Genomic DNA, 16,257 nt, shown 5'->3' with positions numbered 1-16,257 from the left:
CCGGGACCTGTGTGCAGAAGGGGGGCGGGAGAGGAGCGAGCCCGACGCGCAAGCGTGGAAGGGGCGGGGGCGGGGCGGAGCTTGTGCGCCTGCGCAACCTCAGCCCTCCCAGCAGCCTCAGCGCAAGATGGCGACGTGGGACGCCCCGCTTCTTCCTGTCTGAGGGGAGACGAGGGGACTGTGCGCCGCTGTGCTCCAGGTAACCTGGCGGGCGTGTGCTGACGCGCTGCTGTCCCACGACGGCTCCAGCCTCGGCGTTCCGTGGAGGCCATGAGGCCCCAAGCACGGTGTCGGAGGCTCGGAGGTCCCAGGGGGGAGGAGGCACCGCGCGCTCAACTCACCGGGCTTCGAGCGCCACTTGTAACTTGGTTCTCTCCGCAGTTCCGCGCGAGTCCGCGAGAAGGCAGAAGCGGAGCCCCGGCGAGTGCGATGGCCGCGGTGGTGGCCAAGCGGGAAGGGCCGCCGTTCATCAGCGAGGCAGCCGTGCGAGGCAACGCCGCGGTCCTGGATTACTGCCGGACCTCAGTGTCAGCGCTGTCGGGGGCCACGGCCGGCATTCTCGGCCTCACCGGCCTCTACGGCTTCATCTTCTATCTGCTTGCCTCTGTCCTGCTCTCCCTGCTCCTAATTCTCAAAGCGGGAAGGAGGTGGAACAAATATTTTAAGTCACGAAGACCTCTCTTTACAGGCGGCCTCATTGGCGGCCTCTTCACCTACGTCCTCTTTTGGACTTTCCTCTATGGCATGGTGCACGTCTACTGAAATGAGGGCAGGGCTGACTTAAACATATGGCAAGACTCCTGCCAGAAATTAACACCGTGTAGACTCACTTAGTTTTTAAATTGTTCGAATTCGCTGCTTGTCCTGTACTGTTATAATTTATATCTGAAGACAGAGAGCCTGTAATATTCTTCAGATTAAATGAAGTGTGACGACACCTTGTCGAGTTCGTTCCTACCCTGATGCTTAGCCAACGCTTTGAAGTCGCCAAGATTGGCTCCCTGGAGAGCGGGCACTAGGCCCATAGCCTGTAATTGTTATGGGTTTAAACCTAGTAGGTCCAAAGGGACGCAGGGGAACGTTAACATCTGAAGAACTGAGAACAGTTCAAGTTAGTAAGCGTTCTCTGCGTGTGGGCACTGTGCCTTGTACTTTTTACATAGGTTACGTCTTAATTCTAGCAGTAACTGTGGAGATGTTGCTGCTAACCCTCAGTTGATGAAGAGCCTGAGGGTGCAGAGAGGTTAGCTGTCTCTGCCAGAGGTGGGTCATCTGGGAAAGTGTGGAGCCAGGAGCCAGTTAGAAGACTCTTTGCTTGTGTTGTATTGGATGGGTATACCTTTCCAGCATCCCCTCCCACTAACCACGCTTTCAGGTATGAATGAAATCAGCTAAGTTCCGGTTGCCTGGTCTTAGCTATTTGCCTTTCTTATGAGAAAAAAAAAAGCAAGCTATTTTTCTAAAATGTGTCCTATGGCGATTAAATAGGTTATTTGGACATTTAGCCAAATGGGTTTGTTTCGAGTGTGATGCCGCTGACTGTATGCTCATTCGTTATCCTTCTGTGTGAGGAGGGTTTTAGAATGAAATACATGTTTAACTGAGAAATAAATAATTGTGTTAGACTTGTCCTGAACATGTTGCACACGGAATTTGTAGTCTGGGGAGATTGGCATTGCTTGATTTTACAGATGATACAGCTGCCATGAAAGAACACACAGAGGGACCAAGTCTGGACTAGGTTTGGGGTGGAGTCAAGGAAGGTTTGAACAAATAACATTATATCCGAGACTGAAAGGTTAAATATCAGCAGACTAAAATAAGGGGAAGAGGCTACTGTTGAGAAAAGAGCATAAAGAAGAGCCACAAGGCAGGAGGAAGGTGGCTGTGAGGGTAATGCTGGCCAGTCCTAGAAGGCCCTGGGAGGAAGTTGGCCTTGATTCCATAAGCATTTAGGGGAAGTCTTTGGAAATTTTAGGAGTGGTGTGATCTGGCTTGAGGGTTTTGTTTGGGTTTTTTGTTGTTGTTTATTTTGTTTTTAAGATATGAAAATTTTAAGACCTCTTTCCCAGACTGTAGGTTGTGTGTGCCCACGCAGTAATGGCCTGGGCACCCAGACCCGAATCCTGTTGTGAGTTCTGGGCCACATGCATCTTATGCCAAGAAACTGAGGTCACAGCGTTACCTCTCTGTCCCAAAGTGCCCTCTTCTGAAGATCCTGACGTGCAGGTTTATATACCTCCCACCTCTGAAGGCACTGTTTGCTGCTATAAAGATAGGTAGTGACTTTTTATATCCCTATCAATTTTGAGCAGATGGTATGTTAATTTCAGTTGCTTCCCAGCATATATCCAATGAGAACTATTAGCCTTATTAATTTTCATTCTTAGTTGTATATAATATGTGTGTCTGCATGTTGGTGGGTATGTGCACGTGCGAGTGCCCACAGAAGCCAGAGTTATCAGCTCCCCTGGAGCTAGTTACAGTTGTGCTAGGAACAGATTAGGTCTTGTGGAGGAACAGCAAGTGCTCTTAACCACTGAGCCATCTCCTTCCTTGTCTTTTAGCATCTGTTCAAGAGTCAAAGCAAAGAACTAACTCTGACCTTCACAAGCACACTGAGGCACACACACAAATAAATCTAATTTTAAGAAACGAATCTCCCTACTTGGATCTGAATATCTTTGCATGGTAGGTAACAAGGAACAAAATACATTTGTTATTTCTTTCTTGTGTCTACCTCTTTTTAACTTAACTTTTTCCCCCCTACTTAGGGTAACCCTAAAGGGGTGGGGGGAGACACATTTAAAATTGATGACCTTTATTATTTTAAAGCCAAATAAAAGTGCCCAAAAGTGTATGTCAGACAGGTCCCAGAAAGTGCCTGCCATCTTGGTGCATTGGACTGTGCCGGCTGAAGGGAGACCAGCTGGCAGAAGGGTGCTTGTTCATTATGGGGAGGGTCTAGGTAAAACTAAGTGGAGCTGAAAGATGCTGTGTCCCCAGCTCAGACACCTGGAACAAGTCATGTTCCACCTTCTCGATGGGCTCCCCACGGGGGACAGCTGGTGGAAATGAGGAAAAGCAAAAGGCAGCAATGACCTAGGCACGTTCAAGGCCGGTTCCCCTGTCTCATTGATAGCACCCAATGTGTCAGTTTCTTGTTGGCCCACATCATGATACTCCCGAAGATAGGAAATAACTTTTAGGACAATACTAAGTGGCCCAGTTGAGGCTAGGGATTGACACAAAGAATTTGTCAGATCCTGGGAGATCAGAATAGGAGGGCGCTCTTGGTCTAGAACTGCAGTCACTAAGCCAAGCAGTGCCAGAAAGGAATAAAAGTGTTGCCCCAAGTTTAGGAGTTCAAGTTCTGGCTTAAAAGTCTAGTTACACCTGTGGAAGCTGTGATGAGGATCAGGAGTTGGAGGCAAACCTGAGCTACAGAGGACCACCACCCTGGGGGTTTGGGAGACTTGTTGGGTTTTGATTGTTTTTAATATAAGTTGCTGGTTTCCCTAAGATGGATGAGCTGGCATATCAAGGTTATGCAGGAGGCAAGGGTGGGGGCATATGGCGGGTAGCCCTGTGAGTTACTGTAATAAGAGCCCTGGCCTTTCTAAGCTTGACACCACCCCCTAATCTTCACCCAAGGGTCCACCTAGATAATTTTGCTGTCCGAAGAGGAACAGTAGGTTACCCAGCTTGTCAGGCACTGGGGTGTAGTGGAAACCAAGAGATTAAAAGAACACCTCACAAGCCAGGTGGTGGGAGCACTGTCTTTAATTCCAGTACTCAGGAGGCAGAGGCAAGTGGATCTCTGTGAGTTCAGGGCCAGCAGAGTCTACAATGAGTCCAGGGCTGCAGAGAGAAGCCCTGGGGCAGGCAGGGGGACCACTAGGATTCACCACCCACCAGACTGGAAGCCGGTGAGGACAGGCGCCAGGTGTCTTGTTCACCAGTGTCAGGATTTAGTCACTACCTGACAAGAACAGCAACTCAGTATTTACTAACTAGTAAAAGGCATTTTCATTCTGATGCAAAAACAAATAGACTATCCCCAAACCCTTTCAAAATCTTAGTAGGAAGAGCTAGGCCATGCTCCACCCAGCCACGCCCCTGGCCCTCTTCTGTGCTCCTGAACAGAAAAGGAGCATGCTGAGTTTGCTTCACCAAGGAAGTTAGCTGCCTACGTGGATCACCCAGGCTTTCACTTTCAGAAAGGAGAATGGCATGGCAGCGGTCCCACACAACCAAAGGTGAGGGAGTTGCTTGCCTTAAAAGAGGGCTTGCTCTGGGCACAACTACCCCACCCCAGTGGCACCATCTCTTCCCCTCTACTCCTCTTTTTTTATTTACTGATTTATTTAGTTTTGGGTTTTCCAGATAGTCTCTCCACATAGCCCTTTTCATAGGCATGGGTGTTTTGCCTATGTGTATATCTGGGCACCAGGGTGTGCCTGGTACCCACAGAGTCCAGAACAGGGTATCTGATTCTCTTGGAACTAAAATTACAGGAGGCTGTGAGCCATCTTGTGAGCTGAACGTGGGTTTTCTAGAGGAACAGCCTGTTCTCTTAACCACTGAGCCATCGCTTCAGTCCTCCAACCCCCCCCTTTTTTTTTTAGAAGGAGACCTCACTGTCGCCTAGGTTGAAGTTCCTGAGCTCAGGTGACCCATCTTCACCTCCCATATGCTGGGTCTACAGGTGTGTACCGCTCACCCAACTGCCAGGCCCTTTCTGATTACCATCTGCCGGGGTCCTGCATGTGGTGGGGGTGCTTCTCAGAGAGGAGCACCCAGACATCACCTGGGACTCACTTCAAGGCAGAACTTGACACCTGACAACTTGGTCCACAGATGATGAACTCAGGGTTTCTTACCTTGGATTCTTCCATAGTCCCCTATTCCTGGGCTAGGGGAAAGCAAGCCTGCTAGCTCCCCAGCCCTATATTTAAATGGGTCCCAAGTCTGTTTCTGACAGGAAATTTGGCCTTACAGGAATAGATCATTCCCTGAAGGAGTGGCCAGGTAGCCCAATTGATCCTCAGAAAAAATAAAAGGGTAATATATCCCTATCCCTGCCTGGCACAGAACTAGCTCCATTGACTGGGCTTGCCTCAAACTCAGAGATCCACCTGCCTCAGCCTCTGCCTCCCAAGTGCTGGGATTAACATGCCTGCCTACTTGTATGCTTGTGAACCTTTAAGATTTGAATTAGATTAGGTATTACCTCAACAAAAGGTTGAATTTAAATAAACTGAGCACACTGCTGTTTTCCAGGGGGATATAGGAAGCAGGGCATAATGGCATACACTGTTAGTTCCAGTACTCAAGGGGCAGGCAGATCTCTGTGAGACCACCCTCTGTATCAAAACAAAAGGAAACGGATGGGAGTGGGACCTCTTTCCCTTAAGGCAGCCTGTGTAAGCCACCCAAGCTGTCGGTAACAACACTGCTAATGTGTTTGCAAGTCACTTTGGGATCTTGGGGATTAGGGAGAGGCCTGCGACCCTGTTTTTTGTCAGGCTCTCTGGAGAGTGGGTGCCGATCCATGGATCCCACTTTGAGTTCAGTGAAATGAAATGCCACGGGGAAGGAATGGCACGTATGTCCGGGGCAACTTTGCAATGGAAGTTATCCTGCATCTCATTAGCACATCAAGGCTGAGCTGCTGAGAGCAGGAAGGAAGTCAGTCAGGGACCCCCAGCCCCACCAAGCAGCAAGAACTGGACCATGCAGGCAAGCAAGTCCATCTCACCTGGGGCAAGTCTATTTCTCGGAGCTACCCTGGGCTGCCTGGGGGGGGGGGGGGGTGCAGGGGAGCATTAGACTGGCCTGGTGGCTTACTTGCCTTCCTCTCCAGTCTTGCCTAGGAGCCCCAGAAGTTTGCACTCCCTTTAAGTCTTTTTCCAGGTGCCTTCTTGGCCACCTTTAAATTTTATATCTGGGAGCGGAGCTAAATGTCCCCTGGATTTCATCCAACAGCTTTTTCTGAACAACCATCATTTTCTGCAGGGACTTGGCAAAGTCTTGGCTAGAGCCTGGAGGAAGGCCAGACTGGCTGGGCTGGCTGGGCTGGCTGGGCTGGCTGTAGTAAGAGTTACAGGTATGCACCATACATGGGGGCCAGGTCAGCATCTCATGTAAGCCTCTCAGATAGGACTAAAGTGCAGCATGCACCAATAAATGTGTCTGTCTGTGTGAATGAATGCATGTCCAGCTGGGTTCAGATGTAAGCAGTCTCATCGCCCTGAAAACCCAGGCCTACCCCTACCCTGGGGGCCTGCCCCAGGCTCCCCTTTCTGCATGTAAGCCACTCTAGCCACCAGAAGGTCCTCCACACAACAACAACAACAAAAAAAGCTTGCAGACGGATCCCACCGATGTGGATGGTGTTGAGGGGCCTGTTTCCAGAAGCCTCATCCTGAGCAAGTACCAAGATGCCTCTTTCCAGTCAGAGCCGTGGCCTGTCCTGGCCCCATCGTCTTTGACTGTGTTCTCTGCCAAGAGCTCTCGCTATGTCTTCACTGTTTGCAAGATGTGTGGCTGCTTCACATACACAATGGCATCCTCCTGGCGGCCAGACCTTGGGGGAGGGGCACACAGAAGCAAGAAGAGGGCAGTCAGGAACTCTGGCAGCCATGGCCTTTCTCAAGTGGCGCAGCCGAGGAGAAAGAGCACCATCCTAGTGGCAGCTGAGATGGATGCCGGTGTTCAGGGACACAGCTGTAGGAGGCTGTGCTACACAAGCAAAGTGGACCTGCAGGTGAGGGGCTTAGGTGGGTGACCAGACAGTGACTGTGCTTAGGATCCCTCAGAGTCTGGCCTCACTGCTGCAACCGGAAGCCTCCACCCTTCTGGTTTTACTCAGCTCCATCCCAGGTTATATCAAAGCTTTTCCCCTGCCCTGACCCAGCTGCCAACTGGAGGCTACGCAGCCTTCGCAAAGAGTGAAAGGAGGGGCTGAGAGAAGGTCCGTCCTAGGCCTGGGAAACTGACTCTGCAGCGAATCCCAAGTACCCTCTGTGTAGAAGCCAGTCCCCAGCCAGCTTTGTCCCACAGCCCCTCACCTGGAGGGCTCTAAGAGCTCCTGACAGTTGCAATTCTGCTTCCTGCCACTGTGGGTCAGCTCTTGGGGCTGCTCATCCTGCTGAACCTCAAGCTCCTGCTCCATCTCGTTGGCCTCAACCTCAGCATTGGCTTCCTCCTTCTGACCCCTGGGTAAGACAGGACCACAGTCTATTTGGGGCCCTAGCAGAGAATTGACCCCCAGCTGGGCCGGACTCTTCCCTCCAGCGCAGCAGCCTGTGGCCAGGTGGGGCTGTACAGGCTAGGCTCAGGCTGCATCTGGGGAGATGCAGACACATCACACAGTCTGCTCTGCGTTCCATGTCCAGGTTGCTGAGGCTGAGGAATTACATGTTGCCTGACCCAGTTCTTCATTCTGGTCCCAGCTCCTCCCGAATGCCATCTCCAACTACAAGGCAACAACTCTTTTCCTTTGTCGTCATCCCAGAGCTAAGTACACACACATGCACGCACTTATTCCTTCAACCCCAGGCCTCTAGACCCAAGTCCGTTTTTTATAAACCAGTGTTCCCATCTCACAGATGGAAAAACTGAGCCCCAAAGGAGTCATAGGGCTTGTCTAAAACCCTCCTATAAAGAAATCTTCTGCCATACAGCCTGGGGAGACTTCTCCCCCGGATCTTCTGAACCAAACAGGTCCTCAGCACACCCCGTGCACACCCAACCCAGAAGTCTTTAGACAGGGGCTGGGGGAGCCCTCCTGGACCACAGAGAAGAAGCTTAACTTACCTCACTTTCTCAAACTTCTTATCTCGGTAAAACTCGCTCTTTCTGATGAGGTAGATGAGTACCAGGTCACAGAAGAAAGCCCCCTGCAAAAGATTTGGACGCTCTGAGTCAGAATCCTCGCTTCATAGTGCTTGGAGACTGCAACAGCTCAGGAGCAGGGCAAACACCTAAAACGTGAAGAAACAGCCCAGAAAGGGGTGATGTCCAGGGCCACAAAACCAGTCCATGGTAGATACAAGGTAGACTGGGGCAAGGCTGCCTGACTCCATGGATGAAGTTCCCTTCTCTGCCCTGACCAGGTCTAATAACTTCACAAATTTGCTGAGAAGACTGCCTGCCAGGTTTGCCCCGGGCTGCCAGAAAAGTGTAGAGCACAGAGACCTGGGGACTCCCCGTGATGCAGGAGGACGTCACTGGTCCTATAATGGGAACGGGGTCGGAGCAGGTGGGAAACAGCATTCGCTCAGCCTGATGAGCAAAGGATGCTTCCCAGGAGTGGGGACCAGTGTGTCGGAGAATGCTTTGGGGATGCTACTCCTAGTCCTTTATGGGGAGGCATGACAGTGGCAGTTGTGATGGTTTGGAGAGAGCCCTCTAGTAGCCAGTGTGAGATGGGCCGGCAGGCGTCTTAATCTCAACAACAGGGATGCTACAATGGGGACGGTTAAGGAAAAACAGGAAGGCTGAGCTAACCCATTTGGGGCAGGCTGACTTCAGATCAGAGCATGCTGTGTGTAATGCCTGTCTGCTCCAGCAGAGGGCAACTCTATAGTGCGGGGGTGGAGATGCTGTTCTTTTTTTTTTTTTTTTTTTTTTTTTTTTTTTGGTTTTTCGAGACAGGGTTTCTCTGTGTTAGCCTTGGCCATCCTGGACTCGCTTTGTAGACCAGGCTGGCCTCGAACTCACAGTGATCCGCCTGCCTCTGCCTCCCGAGTGCTGGGATTAAAGGCGTGCGCCACCACGCCCGGCTTGAGATGCTGTTCTTGAAGGCAGAGGAGGTGCTGATTGGAGCTTACACTTCTTCCTCAGATTCCAGAAATGTCATTCATCGGTTCCTTGGTCTTATTTCTTCCCTCAGCCCTCACCACCACCTTTCACTGTACCCATTACCTTCATTCCACGGCTTTGTCCCCAGACTTCCAAACTTTACCTACATCATAAGCGAGCTATACATGCATGTAGCCAGACATGGATAAAAAATGAGTGCCTTGGGGGCTGGAGAGATGGCTCAGTGGTTAAGAGTGCCACCTGCTCTTCCAGAGGTCCTGAGTTCAATTCCCAGCAACCACATGGTGGCTCACAACCATCTGTAATGTGATCTGATGCCCTCCTCTGGCCTGCAGGTGTTCATGCAGGCAGAACACTGTATACATAATAAAAAATAAATAAATCTTTAAAAAAAAAAAAAATGAGTGCCTTAGTGAGGAACACTACACTTGGGACCACTCTTTGTTCAGTTCTGGTTTGATTTTTCAAGACTGGGTTTCTCTGTGTATCCCTGGCTGTCCTGGAACTTGCTCATTTAACCAGGCTGGCCTCAAACTAAGAGATCCACCTGCCTCTGCGTCCCAAGCACTGGGATCAAAGGCGTACACTGTCACTGCCTAAGAGGGATCACTCTAGCCCTGTCAAGACAGGTTTCTCAGTTTCAATGCAAAGTCAATCCTGGGTCCTGATAGAATCCTTCAGTGGATGCTTGGGCTGCCCCAGCAGAGGCTTCTGGAAGCCTTGGCCGGGAACTTGCTGTGTTCGTTTGTTGGCATGAGCCCCCAACAATGACTCCCACAACTCCCACATGTAACCTCCTCCCAGATGAACCTGGATGAAAAGGAAGTATCATTTGCAGGAAGCCCTTCCCTGCATTCCAGCCATTTCTTCCACAGAAGCCACTCTGGGTGGGGCTAAACACCCACCCCAAAGGATCACAAGACTATCTCCCCTGTGTCATCCTCAGCTGGAGACCATTTTTGAGCAACATAGCTGTGAGGAGAGTCCTACTGACACTCAGTGACTAGAAGCCAAGGATTCTTTTTGTTTGTTTGTTTTGGTTTTGTTTTGTTTTGTTTTTTTGTTTTCCAAGACAGGGTTTCTCTGTGTAGCCTTGGCCATCCTGGACTCACTTTGTAGACCAGGCTGGCCTCGAACTCACAGCGATCCGCCTGCCTCTGCCTCCCGAGTGCTGGGATTAAAGGCGTGCGCCACCACGCCCGGCAGAAGCCAAGGATTCTTAAACACAGTGCACAGTGCACTCTCAAAGTCAAAACGTCCCTGGCCCCAAATGCTAACAGTGCCCAAACTGGCATGGCCTAATCAGTTTCCCATTACCAGAACTGGAGATAGAGAGTTTTAGATACAGATCCTAGGCCACAGCAGGACTGGAGGACTATCCACCTGTGTGCCACACTCCCCTCCCCACCCCCCAAGCTCACAGCCAGAGCAGGCAGTCAATGCCCCCTGGGGCAGCTGGCAGGATGTGAAATCCCCCTTGCTTGCCCCTTTGATCTCACAGGCCTCCTGTGTTCTGTGTTCAGCATGCTCCTGCCCAGCACTTAGTTACTTCCCTCTCCCTAGGAAGCCGGCAAGGCAGGGGGGTGGGGGTGGGGTACTCACAGCACCCATGAGCGCCAGCCCAGACCCTATGTTGATGACCGTGGGGATGATGCTGAATTTTCCTGCCTGCAAGACAGGAACAGCCAGGTGAGTAAGGCAGGGTGGACAGCTGGGTCGGCAGGGGCTCTCCAACCTACCAGACCCAGCAGCCACCAGGCTGCTGGAATGGGAAGAAGAGCCACATACCTTACCGTTAACGATCACATCAAAGCGGATGCCATAGGCTTTCACCAGGTCTCGGAACTCCACTCCATGAGGGTCACGGTAATACCTGGCAAACCTGGGGAGCACAAAGTGGCTGCTTGGGGGGGGATTCTCAGCAATCCAGAATCCTAGGGCTGCTCCAGGAGAGTGCCCAGACCTGCTCGCTGCTGAGGCAAATGTAGTGGCAGGGCTTTCCCAGCATGCTTAGTGCCAACCCCTGAACCGTGAGAACACTGATGGACTTGGCCCAGCAGAAGGTACAGAACAGAGTCAAAGTCACCAGGTAGCACAGAAAATGGTAGTTACCTGAAGTTATACCCAGAGGAGATGGATTTTGTGTGTTTGTTGTCCAGACGGTTGAAATAATAGTGTGGGTTGCATTTAGAGGCAGCTTTATCAAGGTCACAGTTCCATTCGATGTGGATTCCTATCACACCACCCTTGATACAAGAGACAGGGAGAATGCTAGAGCTTTCTGTAGAAGGGCAGAAGTCACAGGATAGCCCTTTACGAACGCCAGACAAGTCGGCCAGAGGTCTGGCAGGACCCCACTTTACACACAAATCAGCATGCATCCATGAGGTTCCTTTCAACTGTTTCTGATGATGCCCTGGGGTCAGAAAACTACCTAGCAGGCGCCATGTCAGGCCCACCCTCCCACTGCAACCCCCACTGAGTGGCTGACAGAGCCAGGTCATGTGTCACAACTAATTATGAAAATAGAGAGCTCCTGAAGACAAGTTACAGTTCAGCATCACCCTGCCCCTAAACGGCCTTCCACCCTCACCTTCTCACTGCAGAGCCCTCGCACCCCCATGTCCCCAGGAAGGCCTCCCTGAGCACACACCACTCACCTTCAGGGCAATGTCCTGGAAGTCAGCCCCTGCCCAGCGGACAATGGACCCCAGTCGGAAGATGGGACAGTAGAGATTCTTGGGGCTGAAGTGACAGGTTTTCAGGAAGTGTTTGTTGTCTGTTTCTAGCACATTGGCTCTGAGAGGAAGCCATGACATGAGGGTGAGACACTTGGCTGCTGGGCCAGACCCAGGAGGCAATGGGCCCTTTGCCAGACGTGACCTCTCCCCGAGCTTGTATCTTATTCCCTTCAAGAAAAGAGACCACCACCCACGCAGAGGAAAGGGCACCTCTGTTCATTCAGGCATGTATATACACCATGCCTCGCGTGAGCACCGCCACTGGGAGACCCTCGGCCCACCTCCCCACCCAGCAACCAAGCCCCCACATACTTGGAGAAGTTGAACTTGGGGAAGCGAATGAAGTTCTTTATGAAAATGGTGAATCCTTCGGCATCCTTCAGAAGGGGGTCCCTAAAAACCAGACCAGAGCAGCCTGAGCAGGAAGCCTGCCCCTGCCCCTCCCCGATGACTTCCCTAGACCTCTGGAGTACGGAGCCTCGGGCCTCAGGTGGGACCCACTCTGTAAGACTGTGTAGGCAACTCCTCTGGGACCACAAGCCACAGGCACTCACATTGGCGTAGACATTGTCTCCACTGGGCACCAAGCGAAGATCTCGCAGGTGCCCCTGGTAGAGTTCCCCACCCGGAGACAGCGTCCGGTTTTCAGTCCTGCCGAGGAGGGACAGGGACACCGCCATGGACCTTCCTGCCCGTGTAACTTCGCCCTGCTCCAGCCCCAGCCACCCCAGGCCCTCACCATGTCCAGCTACAACAGGCTTCCCAGGATGGCAGTCCAAGTCCTCAGAACACTCGCCGTCAGGGATGCCTTTCCGCTGCAAGGAAAGAAAGGGATCTGCAAGGTTCGCCCAGCCTGGGGCCAGGTCCCGTCAGAGTTAGAAGAGGCCTTCTCCCCTGGTCTGAGACCACATGCCCTTTAAAAATCTGTTTCTCAGGCTGGCAAAGTTTAAAAAAAAAAAATCCACCATGAAAGCCTGACATCCTGAATTTAACCCCTGAAAACTATGGTGAAAGGAGAGAATCTCCTGAAAGTTGTTCTCTGACCTCCACATACATGCCAAGGCACACACAGGCACAGGCATATGTACTCACACACGCAAAAATGTAAAACTTTTTTTAAAAAATGAAAATAAAACTGTTTCTCCCCCAAACCATGTGGCAACCATGCAGTAATTATATAGCATTTTGGCACCCTTGGAGCAAACCAACGCCCTGTTTCAGGAGGATCGTCACCACAAACTGGGGGGCTTTCCAACCCTCCCCAACACACATGCCAAATCAAACCTCAGCACAGATGCCTTGCCGCTGGTTAGGAGTCACGATCAGGTTGGTGACCACGAAGAAAACGTTCTCCCCCTGAGGAGCCAGACAGAGTTTGAGGAATCTCCTCCTGGCCTCTCGGGGAAGAGTCAAGCAAGTAGAAAGTGGACCTCTGCAAGGGGTTGGGAACAATGCGGGCCATAAAACTGGTGCCACTGTCCACCTGTCTGATGAGCCTACACTTTCCAAGTGGGCATTCTTTGACAGATACCTTACAGCTTCACAAGCCCCAAGCACTTTCATCCCATAATTCTGTCCAGACCTCAGCCCTGGTTCTTCACCGGGGCAGCTATGAACACGCTGGGGGGATGCTGTTGCCAGAGGCACTGAGATGTAAAGGACAGGTTCTCTGTGCCATGTCACTCTAGGCCCCGTGTGGTCTCAACAGGCACATAGACCAGGCCTGGCACAGGGAAGGAGACAGGGGCACTATGGGAGAAAGGACCTAGCCAGGGTTGCTGTCTGCCTCCTGTGCCAGGGAGATGAGTTCCCTGGGCACCTCCTATATGACCCACTCAAGCCCCAGCTCACCATCCCAGGTCCCAGAGACAGGTGGTGATCTGACCTGAGATGGAATGACAAAGTCAGCTACATCCCAGAGCCGTTCCCCAAGCATCGTGGTATTGGTGTAGGCCACTCCCTTGACTTTGGTTACCACAGCACTCTGCAGGGAAGTGTCAATGTCCTGATAACTCTTCTTTATCAGAAACACCCATCTGTGGAAATACGACCAACAGTTGGGCATCAGTCACGAGGCTGCCCAGACCCAGGCTGGAGTGAGAACCTAAGAGTTCAGAGGTTCACCTGTCCCACAGGCCATGTGTCCTGCACTCACAAGGCGCTAAAGCAGGCAGATAAATGGCTGAAGGCCAGCATGGGCTACAGGGTAGTTAAGCGCACTTATTGATTTCCATCCCAGGCATCCACATGGTAGTTCACAGCCATCTGTAACTCTAGTCCCAGTTCTCACCGCCTCAGGGATGGGGACCAGGCACACTTATGCTGCACAAACACACATGCAAGCAAAAAAAATTTTTTTCATACACATAAAGTAATACAATTGGTAAATCTATAAAAGAAAGACATTGCTGGGTGTGGTGACACACACCTTTAGTTGGGAGGCAGAGGCAGGCAGATCACTGAGCTTGAGGCCAGAATGAGCTATAGACAGAGTGAGGTACATACAGGACAGCCAGGGCTACATAGTGAGCTCCTATCCCAAAATACCAAAAAAAAAAAAAAAAAAAAAAAAAGAACTCCAAGGGTGGAGGGGGGTTGTCTTACACGTATAAGGTCTTGGGGTTTGCACCAAAAACAGAAAACAAATAAAAATAAATGAACTCTTTTTTTTTTTTTAAGATTTATTTATTTATTATTATGTATACAGTTCTCTGCATGCATGTACACCTACATGCCAGAAGATCACATTGTAGATAGTGGCAAGCCACCATGCGTTGCTGGGAATTGAACTCAGGACCTCTGGAAGAGCTGTCAGTGCCCTTAACCTCTGAGCCATCACTCCAGCCCATGAACTCTTGTATTCGTTTATACTAAAAACATAACCAGGGCCAGAAGGATGGCTCAGTAGATAAAAAGCACTTGCCTCTAAAGTTAGTGTTCTGTGTTTGAGCCCAACCCCATGATGAAAGGGAAGAACAGACTCCCACAGGAGTGCCATGGCACATGCTGACCCGTACACATAAATAATCAAAAGTCAAAGGGCCCAAGAGATTGTTCAGTGGTTAAGAGCCCTTATCACTCTTGCAGAGGACCTGAGTTCAGTTCCCAGCGACCACACCAAGTTGCTCATAACCACTTGTAATTAACTCAAGTTCCAGGGGTCTGCCGTGCTCTGACCTCCACAAACACCTGCACGCGGTGCACATAAACTTATACAGCCTCATACACATAATTAAAAATCGTGTAAAACAATTAAAACATGCCAGGGGGTGGTGGCGTGTCCTCAGCACACAGGAGGCAAAAGCAGGTAAATCTCTGTAAGTTTAAGGCCAGCCTGGTCTACATAGTGAACTCCAGGATGGCCAGGGCTACACAGAAACCCTGGTGGGGGGTGAGACGGCAGGGGCAGGGAGCAGCCATTAGAAGGCAGCAAGGCTGGGTCAGGATTGCCCTCCCAGGAGCAATAACTGCACAACATTTAATGAGGAAAAGAAAGTGAGCCATAGCTGTCCACAGTGGTTGCGTCTTTCCACCTGTGCCCTTTCTTCCTCAGGAGCAAGGTCTAGTTGTTAACTCCAACAAGCTGCCCTTTTGGGGAGGGGGGGGAGTCCACATCCTCCTGCTGCATGAGATGGCAACAAGAGGGACAGTAGAGCAGCTGGACACTGGAGAGGCTCCCTATGTTTCCGGTGAGCTAACCCTGAGTTCCAGAACATGCCAATCTGATGAGCTGGCCCAGGCAAGAGTAAGGCAGCAAATGCTCAATGCTTATAAATAACCCGCTGGGCGGGCGCCTGAGCCAGCTGTCAGGCCACAGCCCCAGGAGGCCTTTGGGGGAAGCTGGAACCCAGTGTCCTGACATCCCTGCCTCCTGCCTGGCCATGGCTGTGACACTGGAAGCTCCAGACCCAAGAAGGGGTTCTTCCCAGACACCATCAAACCAAGGTATCCAGGTGCCCCCCCTCACGTTTCCCCTTGTCACCTCCCCAACCTTACATCCGAGGACCCTTGAGGGCTGACTCCCCAAGGCCCCTTGTCTACACCTTCCCCACCTTATCCCCGTAGCTTCGGAAAAGTGCCTGAGAACTCACATGAGCAAGTACAACAGGATGGTGAGCTGCAGCACCCGGTAGAGCAGCCCCACCTTCTTGCTCTTGGCCACCACGAATTTTGCGGTCTTGTAGTCGAACAGAGACAGGACGAACCCCTTCCAGGCCACCTGGCCCATGCCTCCGGCTCACTCCGGTCCGCGCAGCCTCCCTTTGCCACTCTGCGTGCGCTGCCGCAGTCCCCGGGAGCGCGGCTCCACAGGGCATGAGCCGTTGAGAAGGTACCCAGAGCTCCAGGCCCCTAGGACGATCCTGCAGCCGCGGGGAGCGGGACTGCGGCGAGCACCCAGCCTTGGGATGTGGCCGCCTCCGCTGAGACAGGGTGACACGACCCGGCTGTGCCTCCAGCCACTGGCCTGCTTGGACGCGCGCACCGGGCGGGCGGAGGCGAGGAAGGAAAGTGCTTCCCAAGGCGTCTCGCCCGCCCCTACCTCCTCCCACGGGACTAGCTCGAAGGGAACCCGATGGGGAAACAGAGGCAGGATCCAGGAGGGACCAACAGCGCAGGAAGTATAGGAGGAGGAGTAGAGACAGCTACTAGTAATGACTGGTTTCTTGATGCCCTGGCCTCTCTTCTC

At 51.8% G+C, this 16,257-nt stretch overlaps 2 protein-coding genes across 2 annotated transcripts; one reads left to right on the top strand and one right to left on the bottom strand.

Moving 5' to 3' along the window:
• Positions 1-38: 38 nt before the first annotated feature.
• On the top strand, positions 39-935 carry Emc6 (ER membrane protein complex subunit 6). The gene is made up of 2 exons (XM_051157912.1): positions 39-199; positions 382-935. The coding sequence occupies exon 2, from the start codon at positions 430-432 to the stop codon at positions 760-762; it is 333 nt and encodes a 110-aa protein (XP_051013869.1). The 5' UTR covers positions 39-199; positions 382-429; the 3' UTR covers positions 763-935.
• A 5,558-nt stretch (positions 936-6,493) lies between these two features.
• P2rx5 (purinergic receptor P2X 5) lies at positions 6,494-15,850 on the bottom strand. Its single transcript, XM_051157908.1, is given in 14 exon segments — positions 6,494-6,601; positions 6,603-6,653; positions 7,074-7,220; positions 7,822-7,904; positions 10,432-10,497; positions 10,618-10,711; positions 10,942-11,075; positions 11,490-11,628; positions 11,883-11,963; positions 12,125-12,221; positions 12,310-12,385; positions 12,855-12,926; positions 13,456-13,606; positions 15,662-15,850. Coding segments are annotated over 14 exon segments (1,410 nt in total). The 5' UTR covers positions 15,799-15,850; the 3' UTR covers positions 6,494-6,519.
• Positions 15,851-16,257: the final 407 nt, after the last annotated feature.

This window comes from Acomys russatus, chromosome 16, assembly GCF_903995435.1.
Source record: "Acomys russatus chromosome 16, mAcoRus1.1, whole genome shotgun sequence".
Taxonomy (NCBI): domain Eukaryota; kingdom Metazoa; phylum Chordata; class Mammalia; order Rodentia; family Muridae; genus Acomys; species Acomys russatus.
The sequence above is the reverse complement of the archived record's forward strand: the minus strand, read 5'-3'. Positions and strand labels throughout refer to the sequence as shown.

Excerpts from the sequence above, each read along its gene's own strand:
- Emc6 (XM_051157912.1), top strand. The coding sequence starts at position 430 with ATGGCCGCGGTGGTGGCCAAGCGGGAAGGGCCGCCGTTCATCAGCGAG.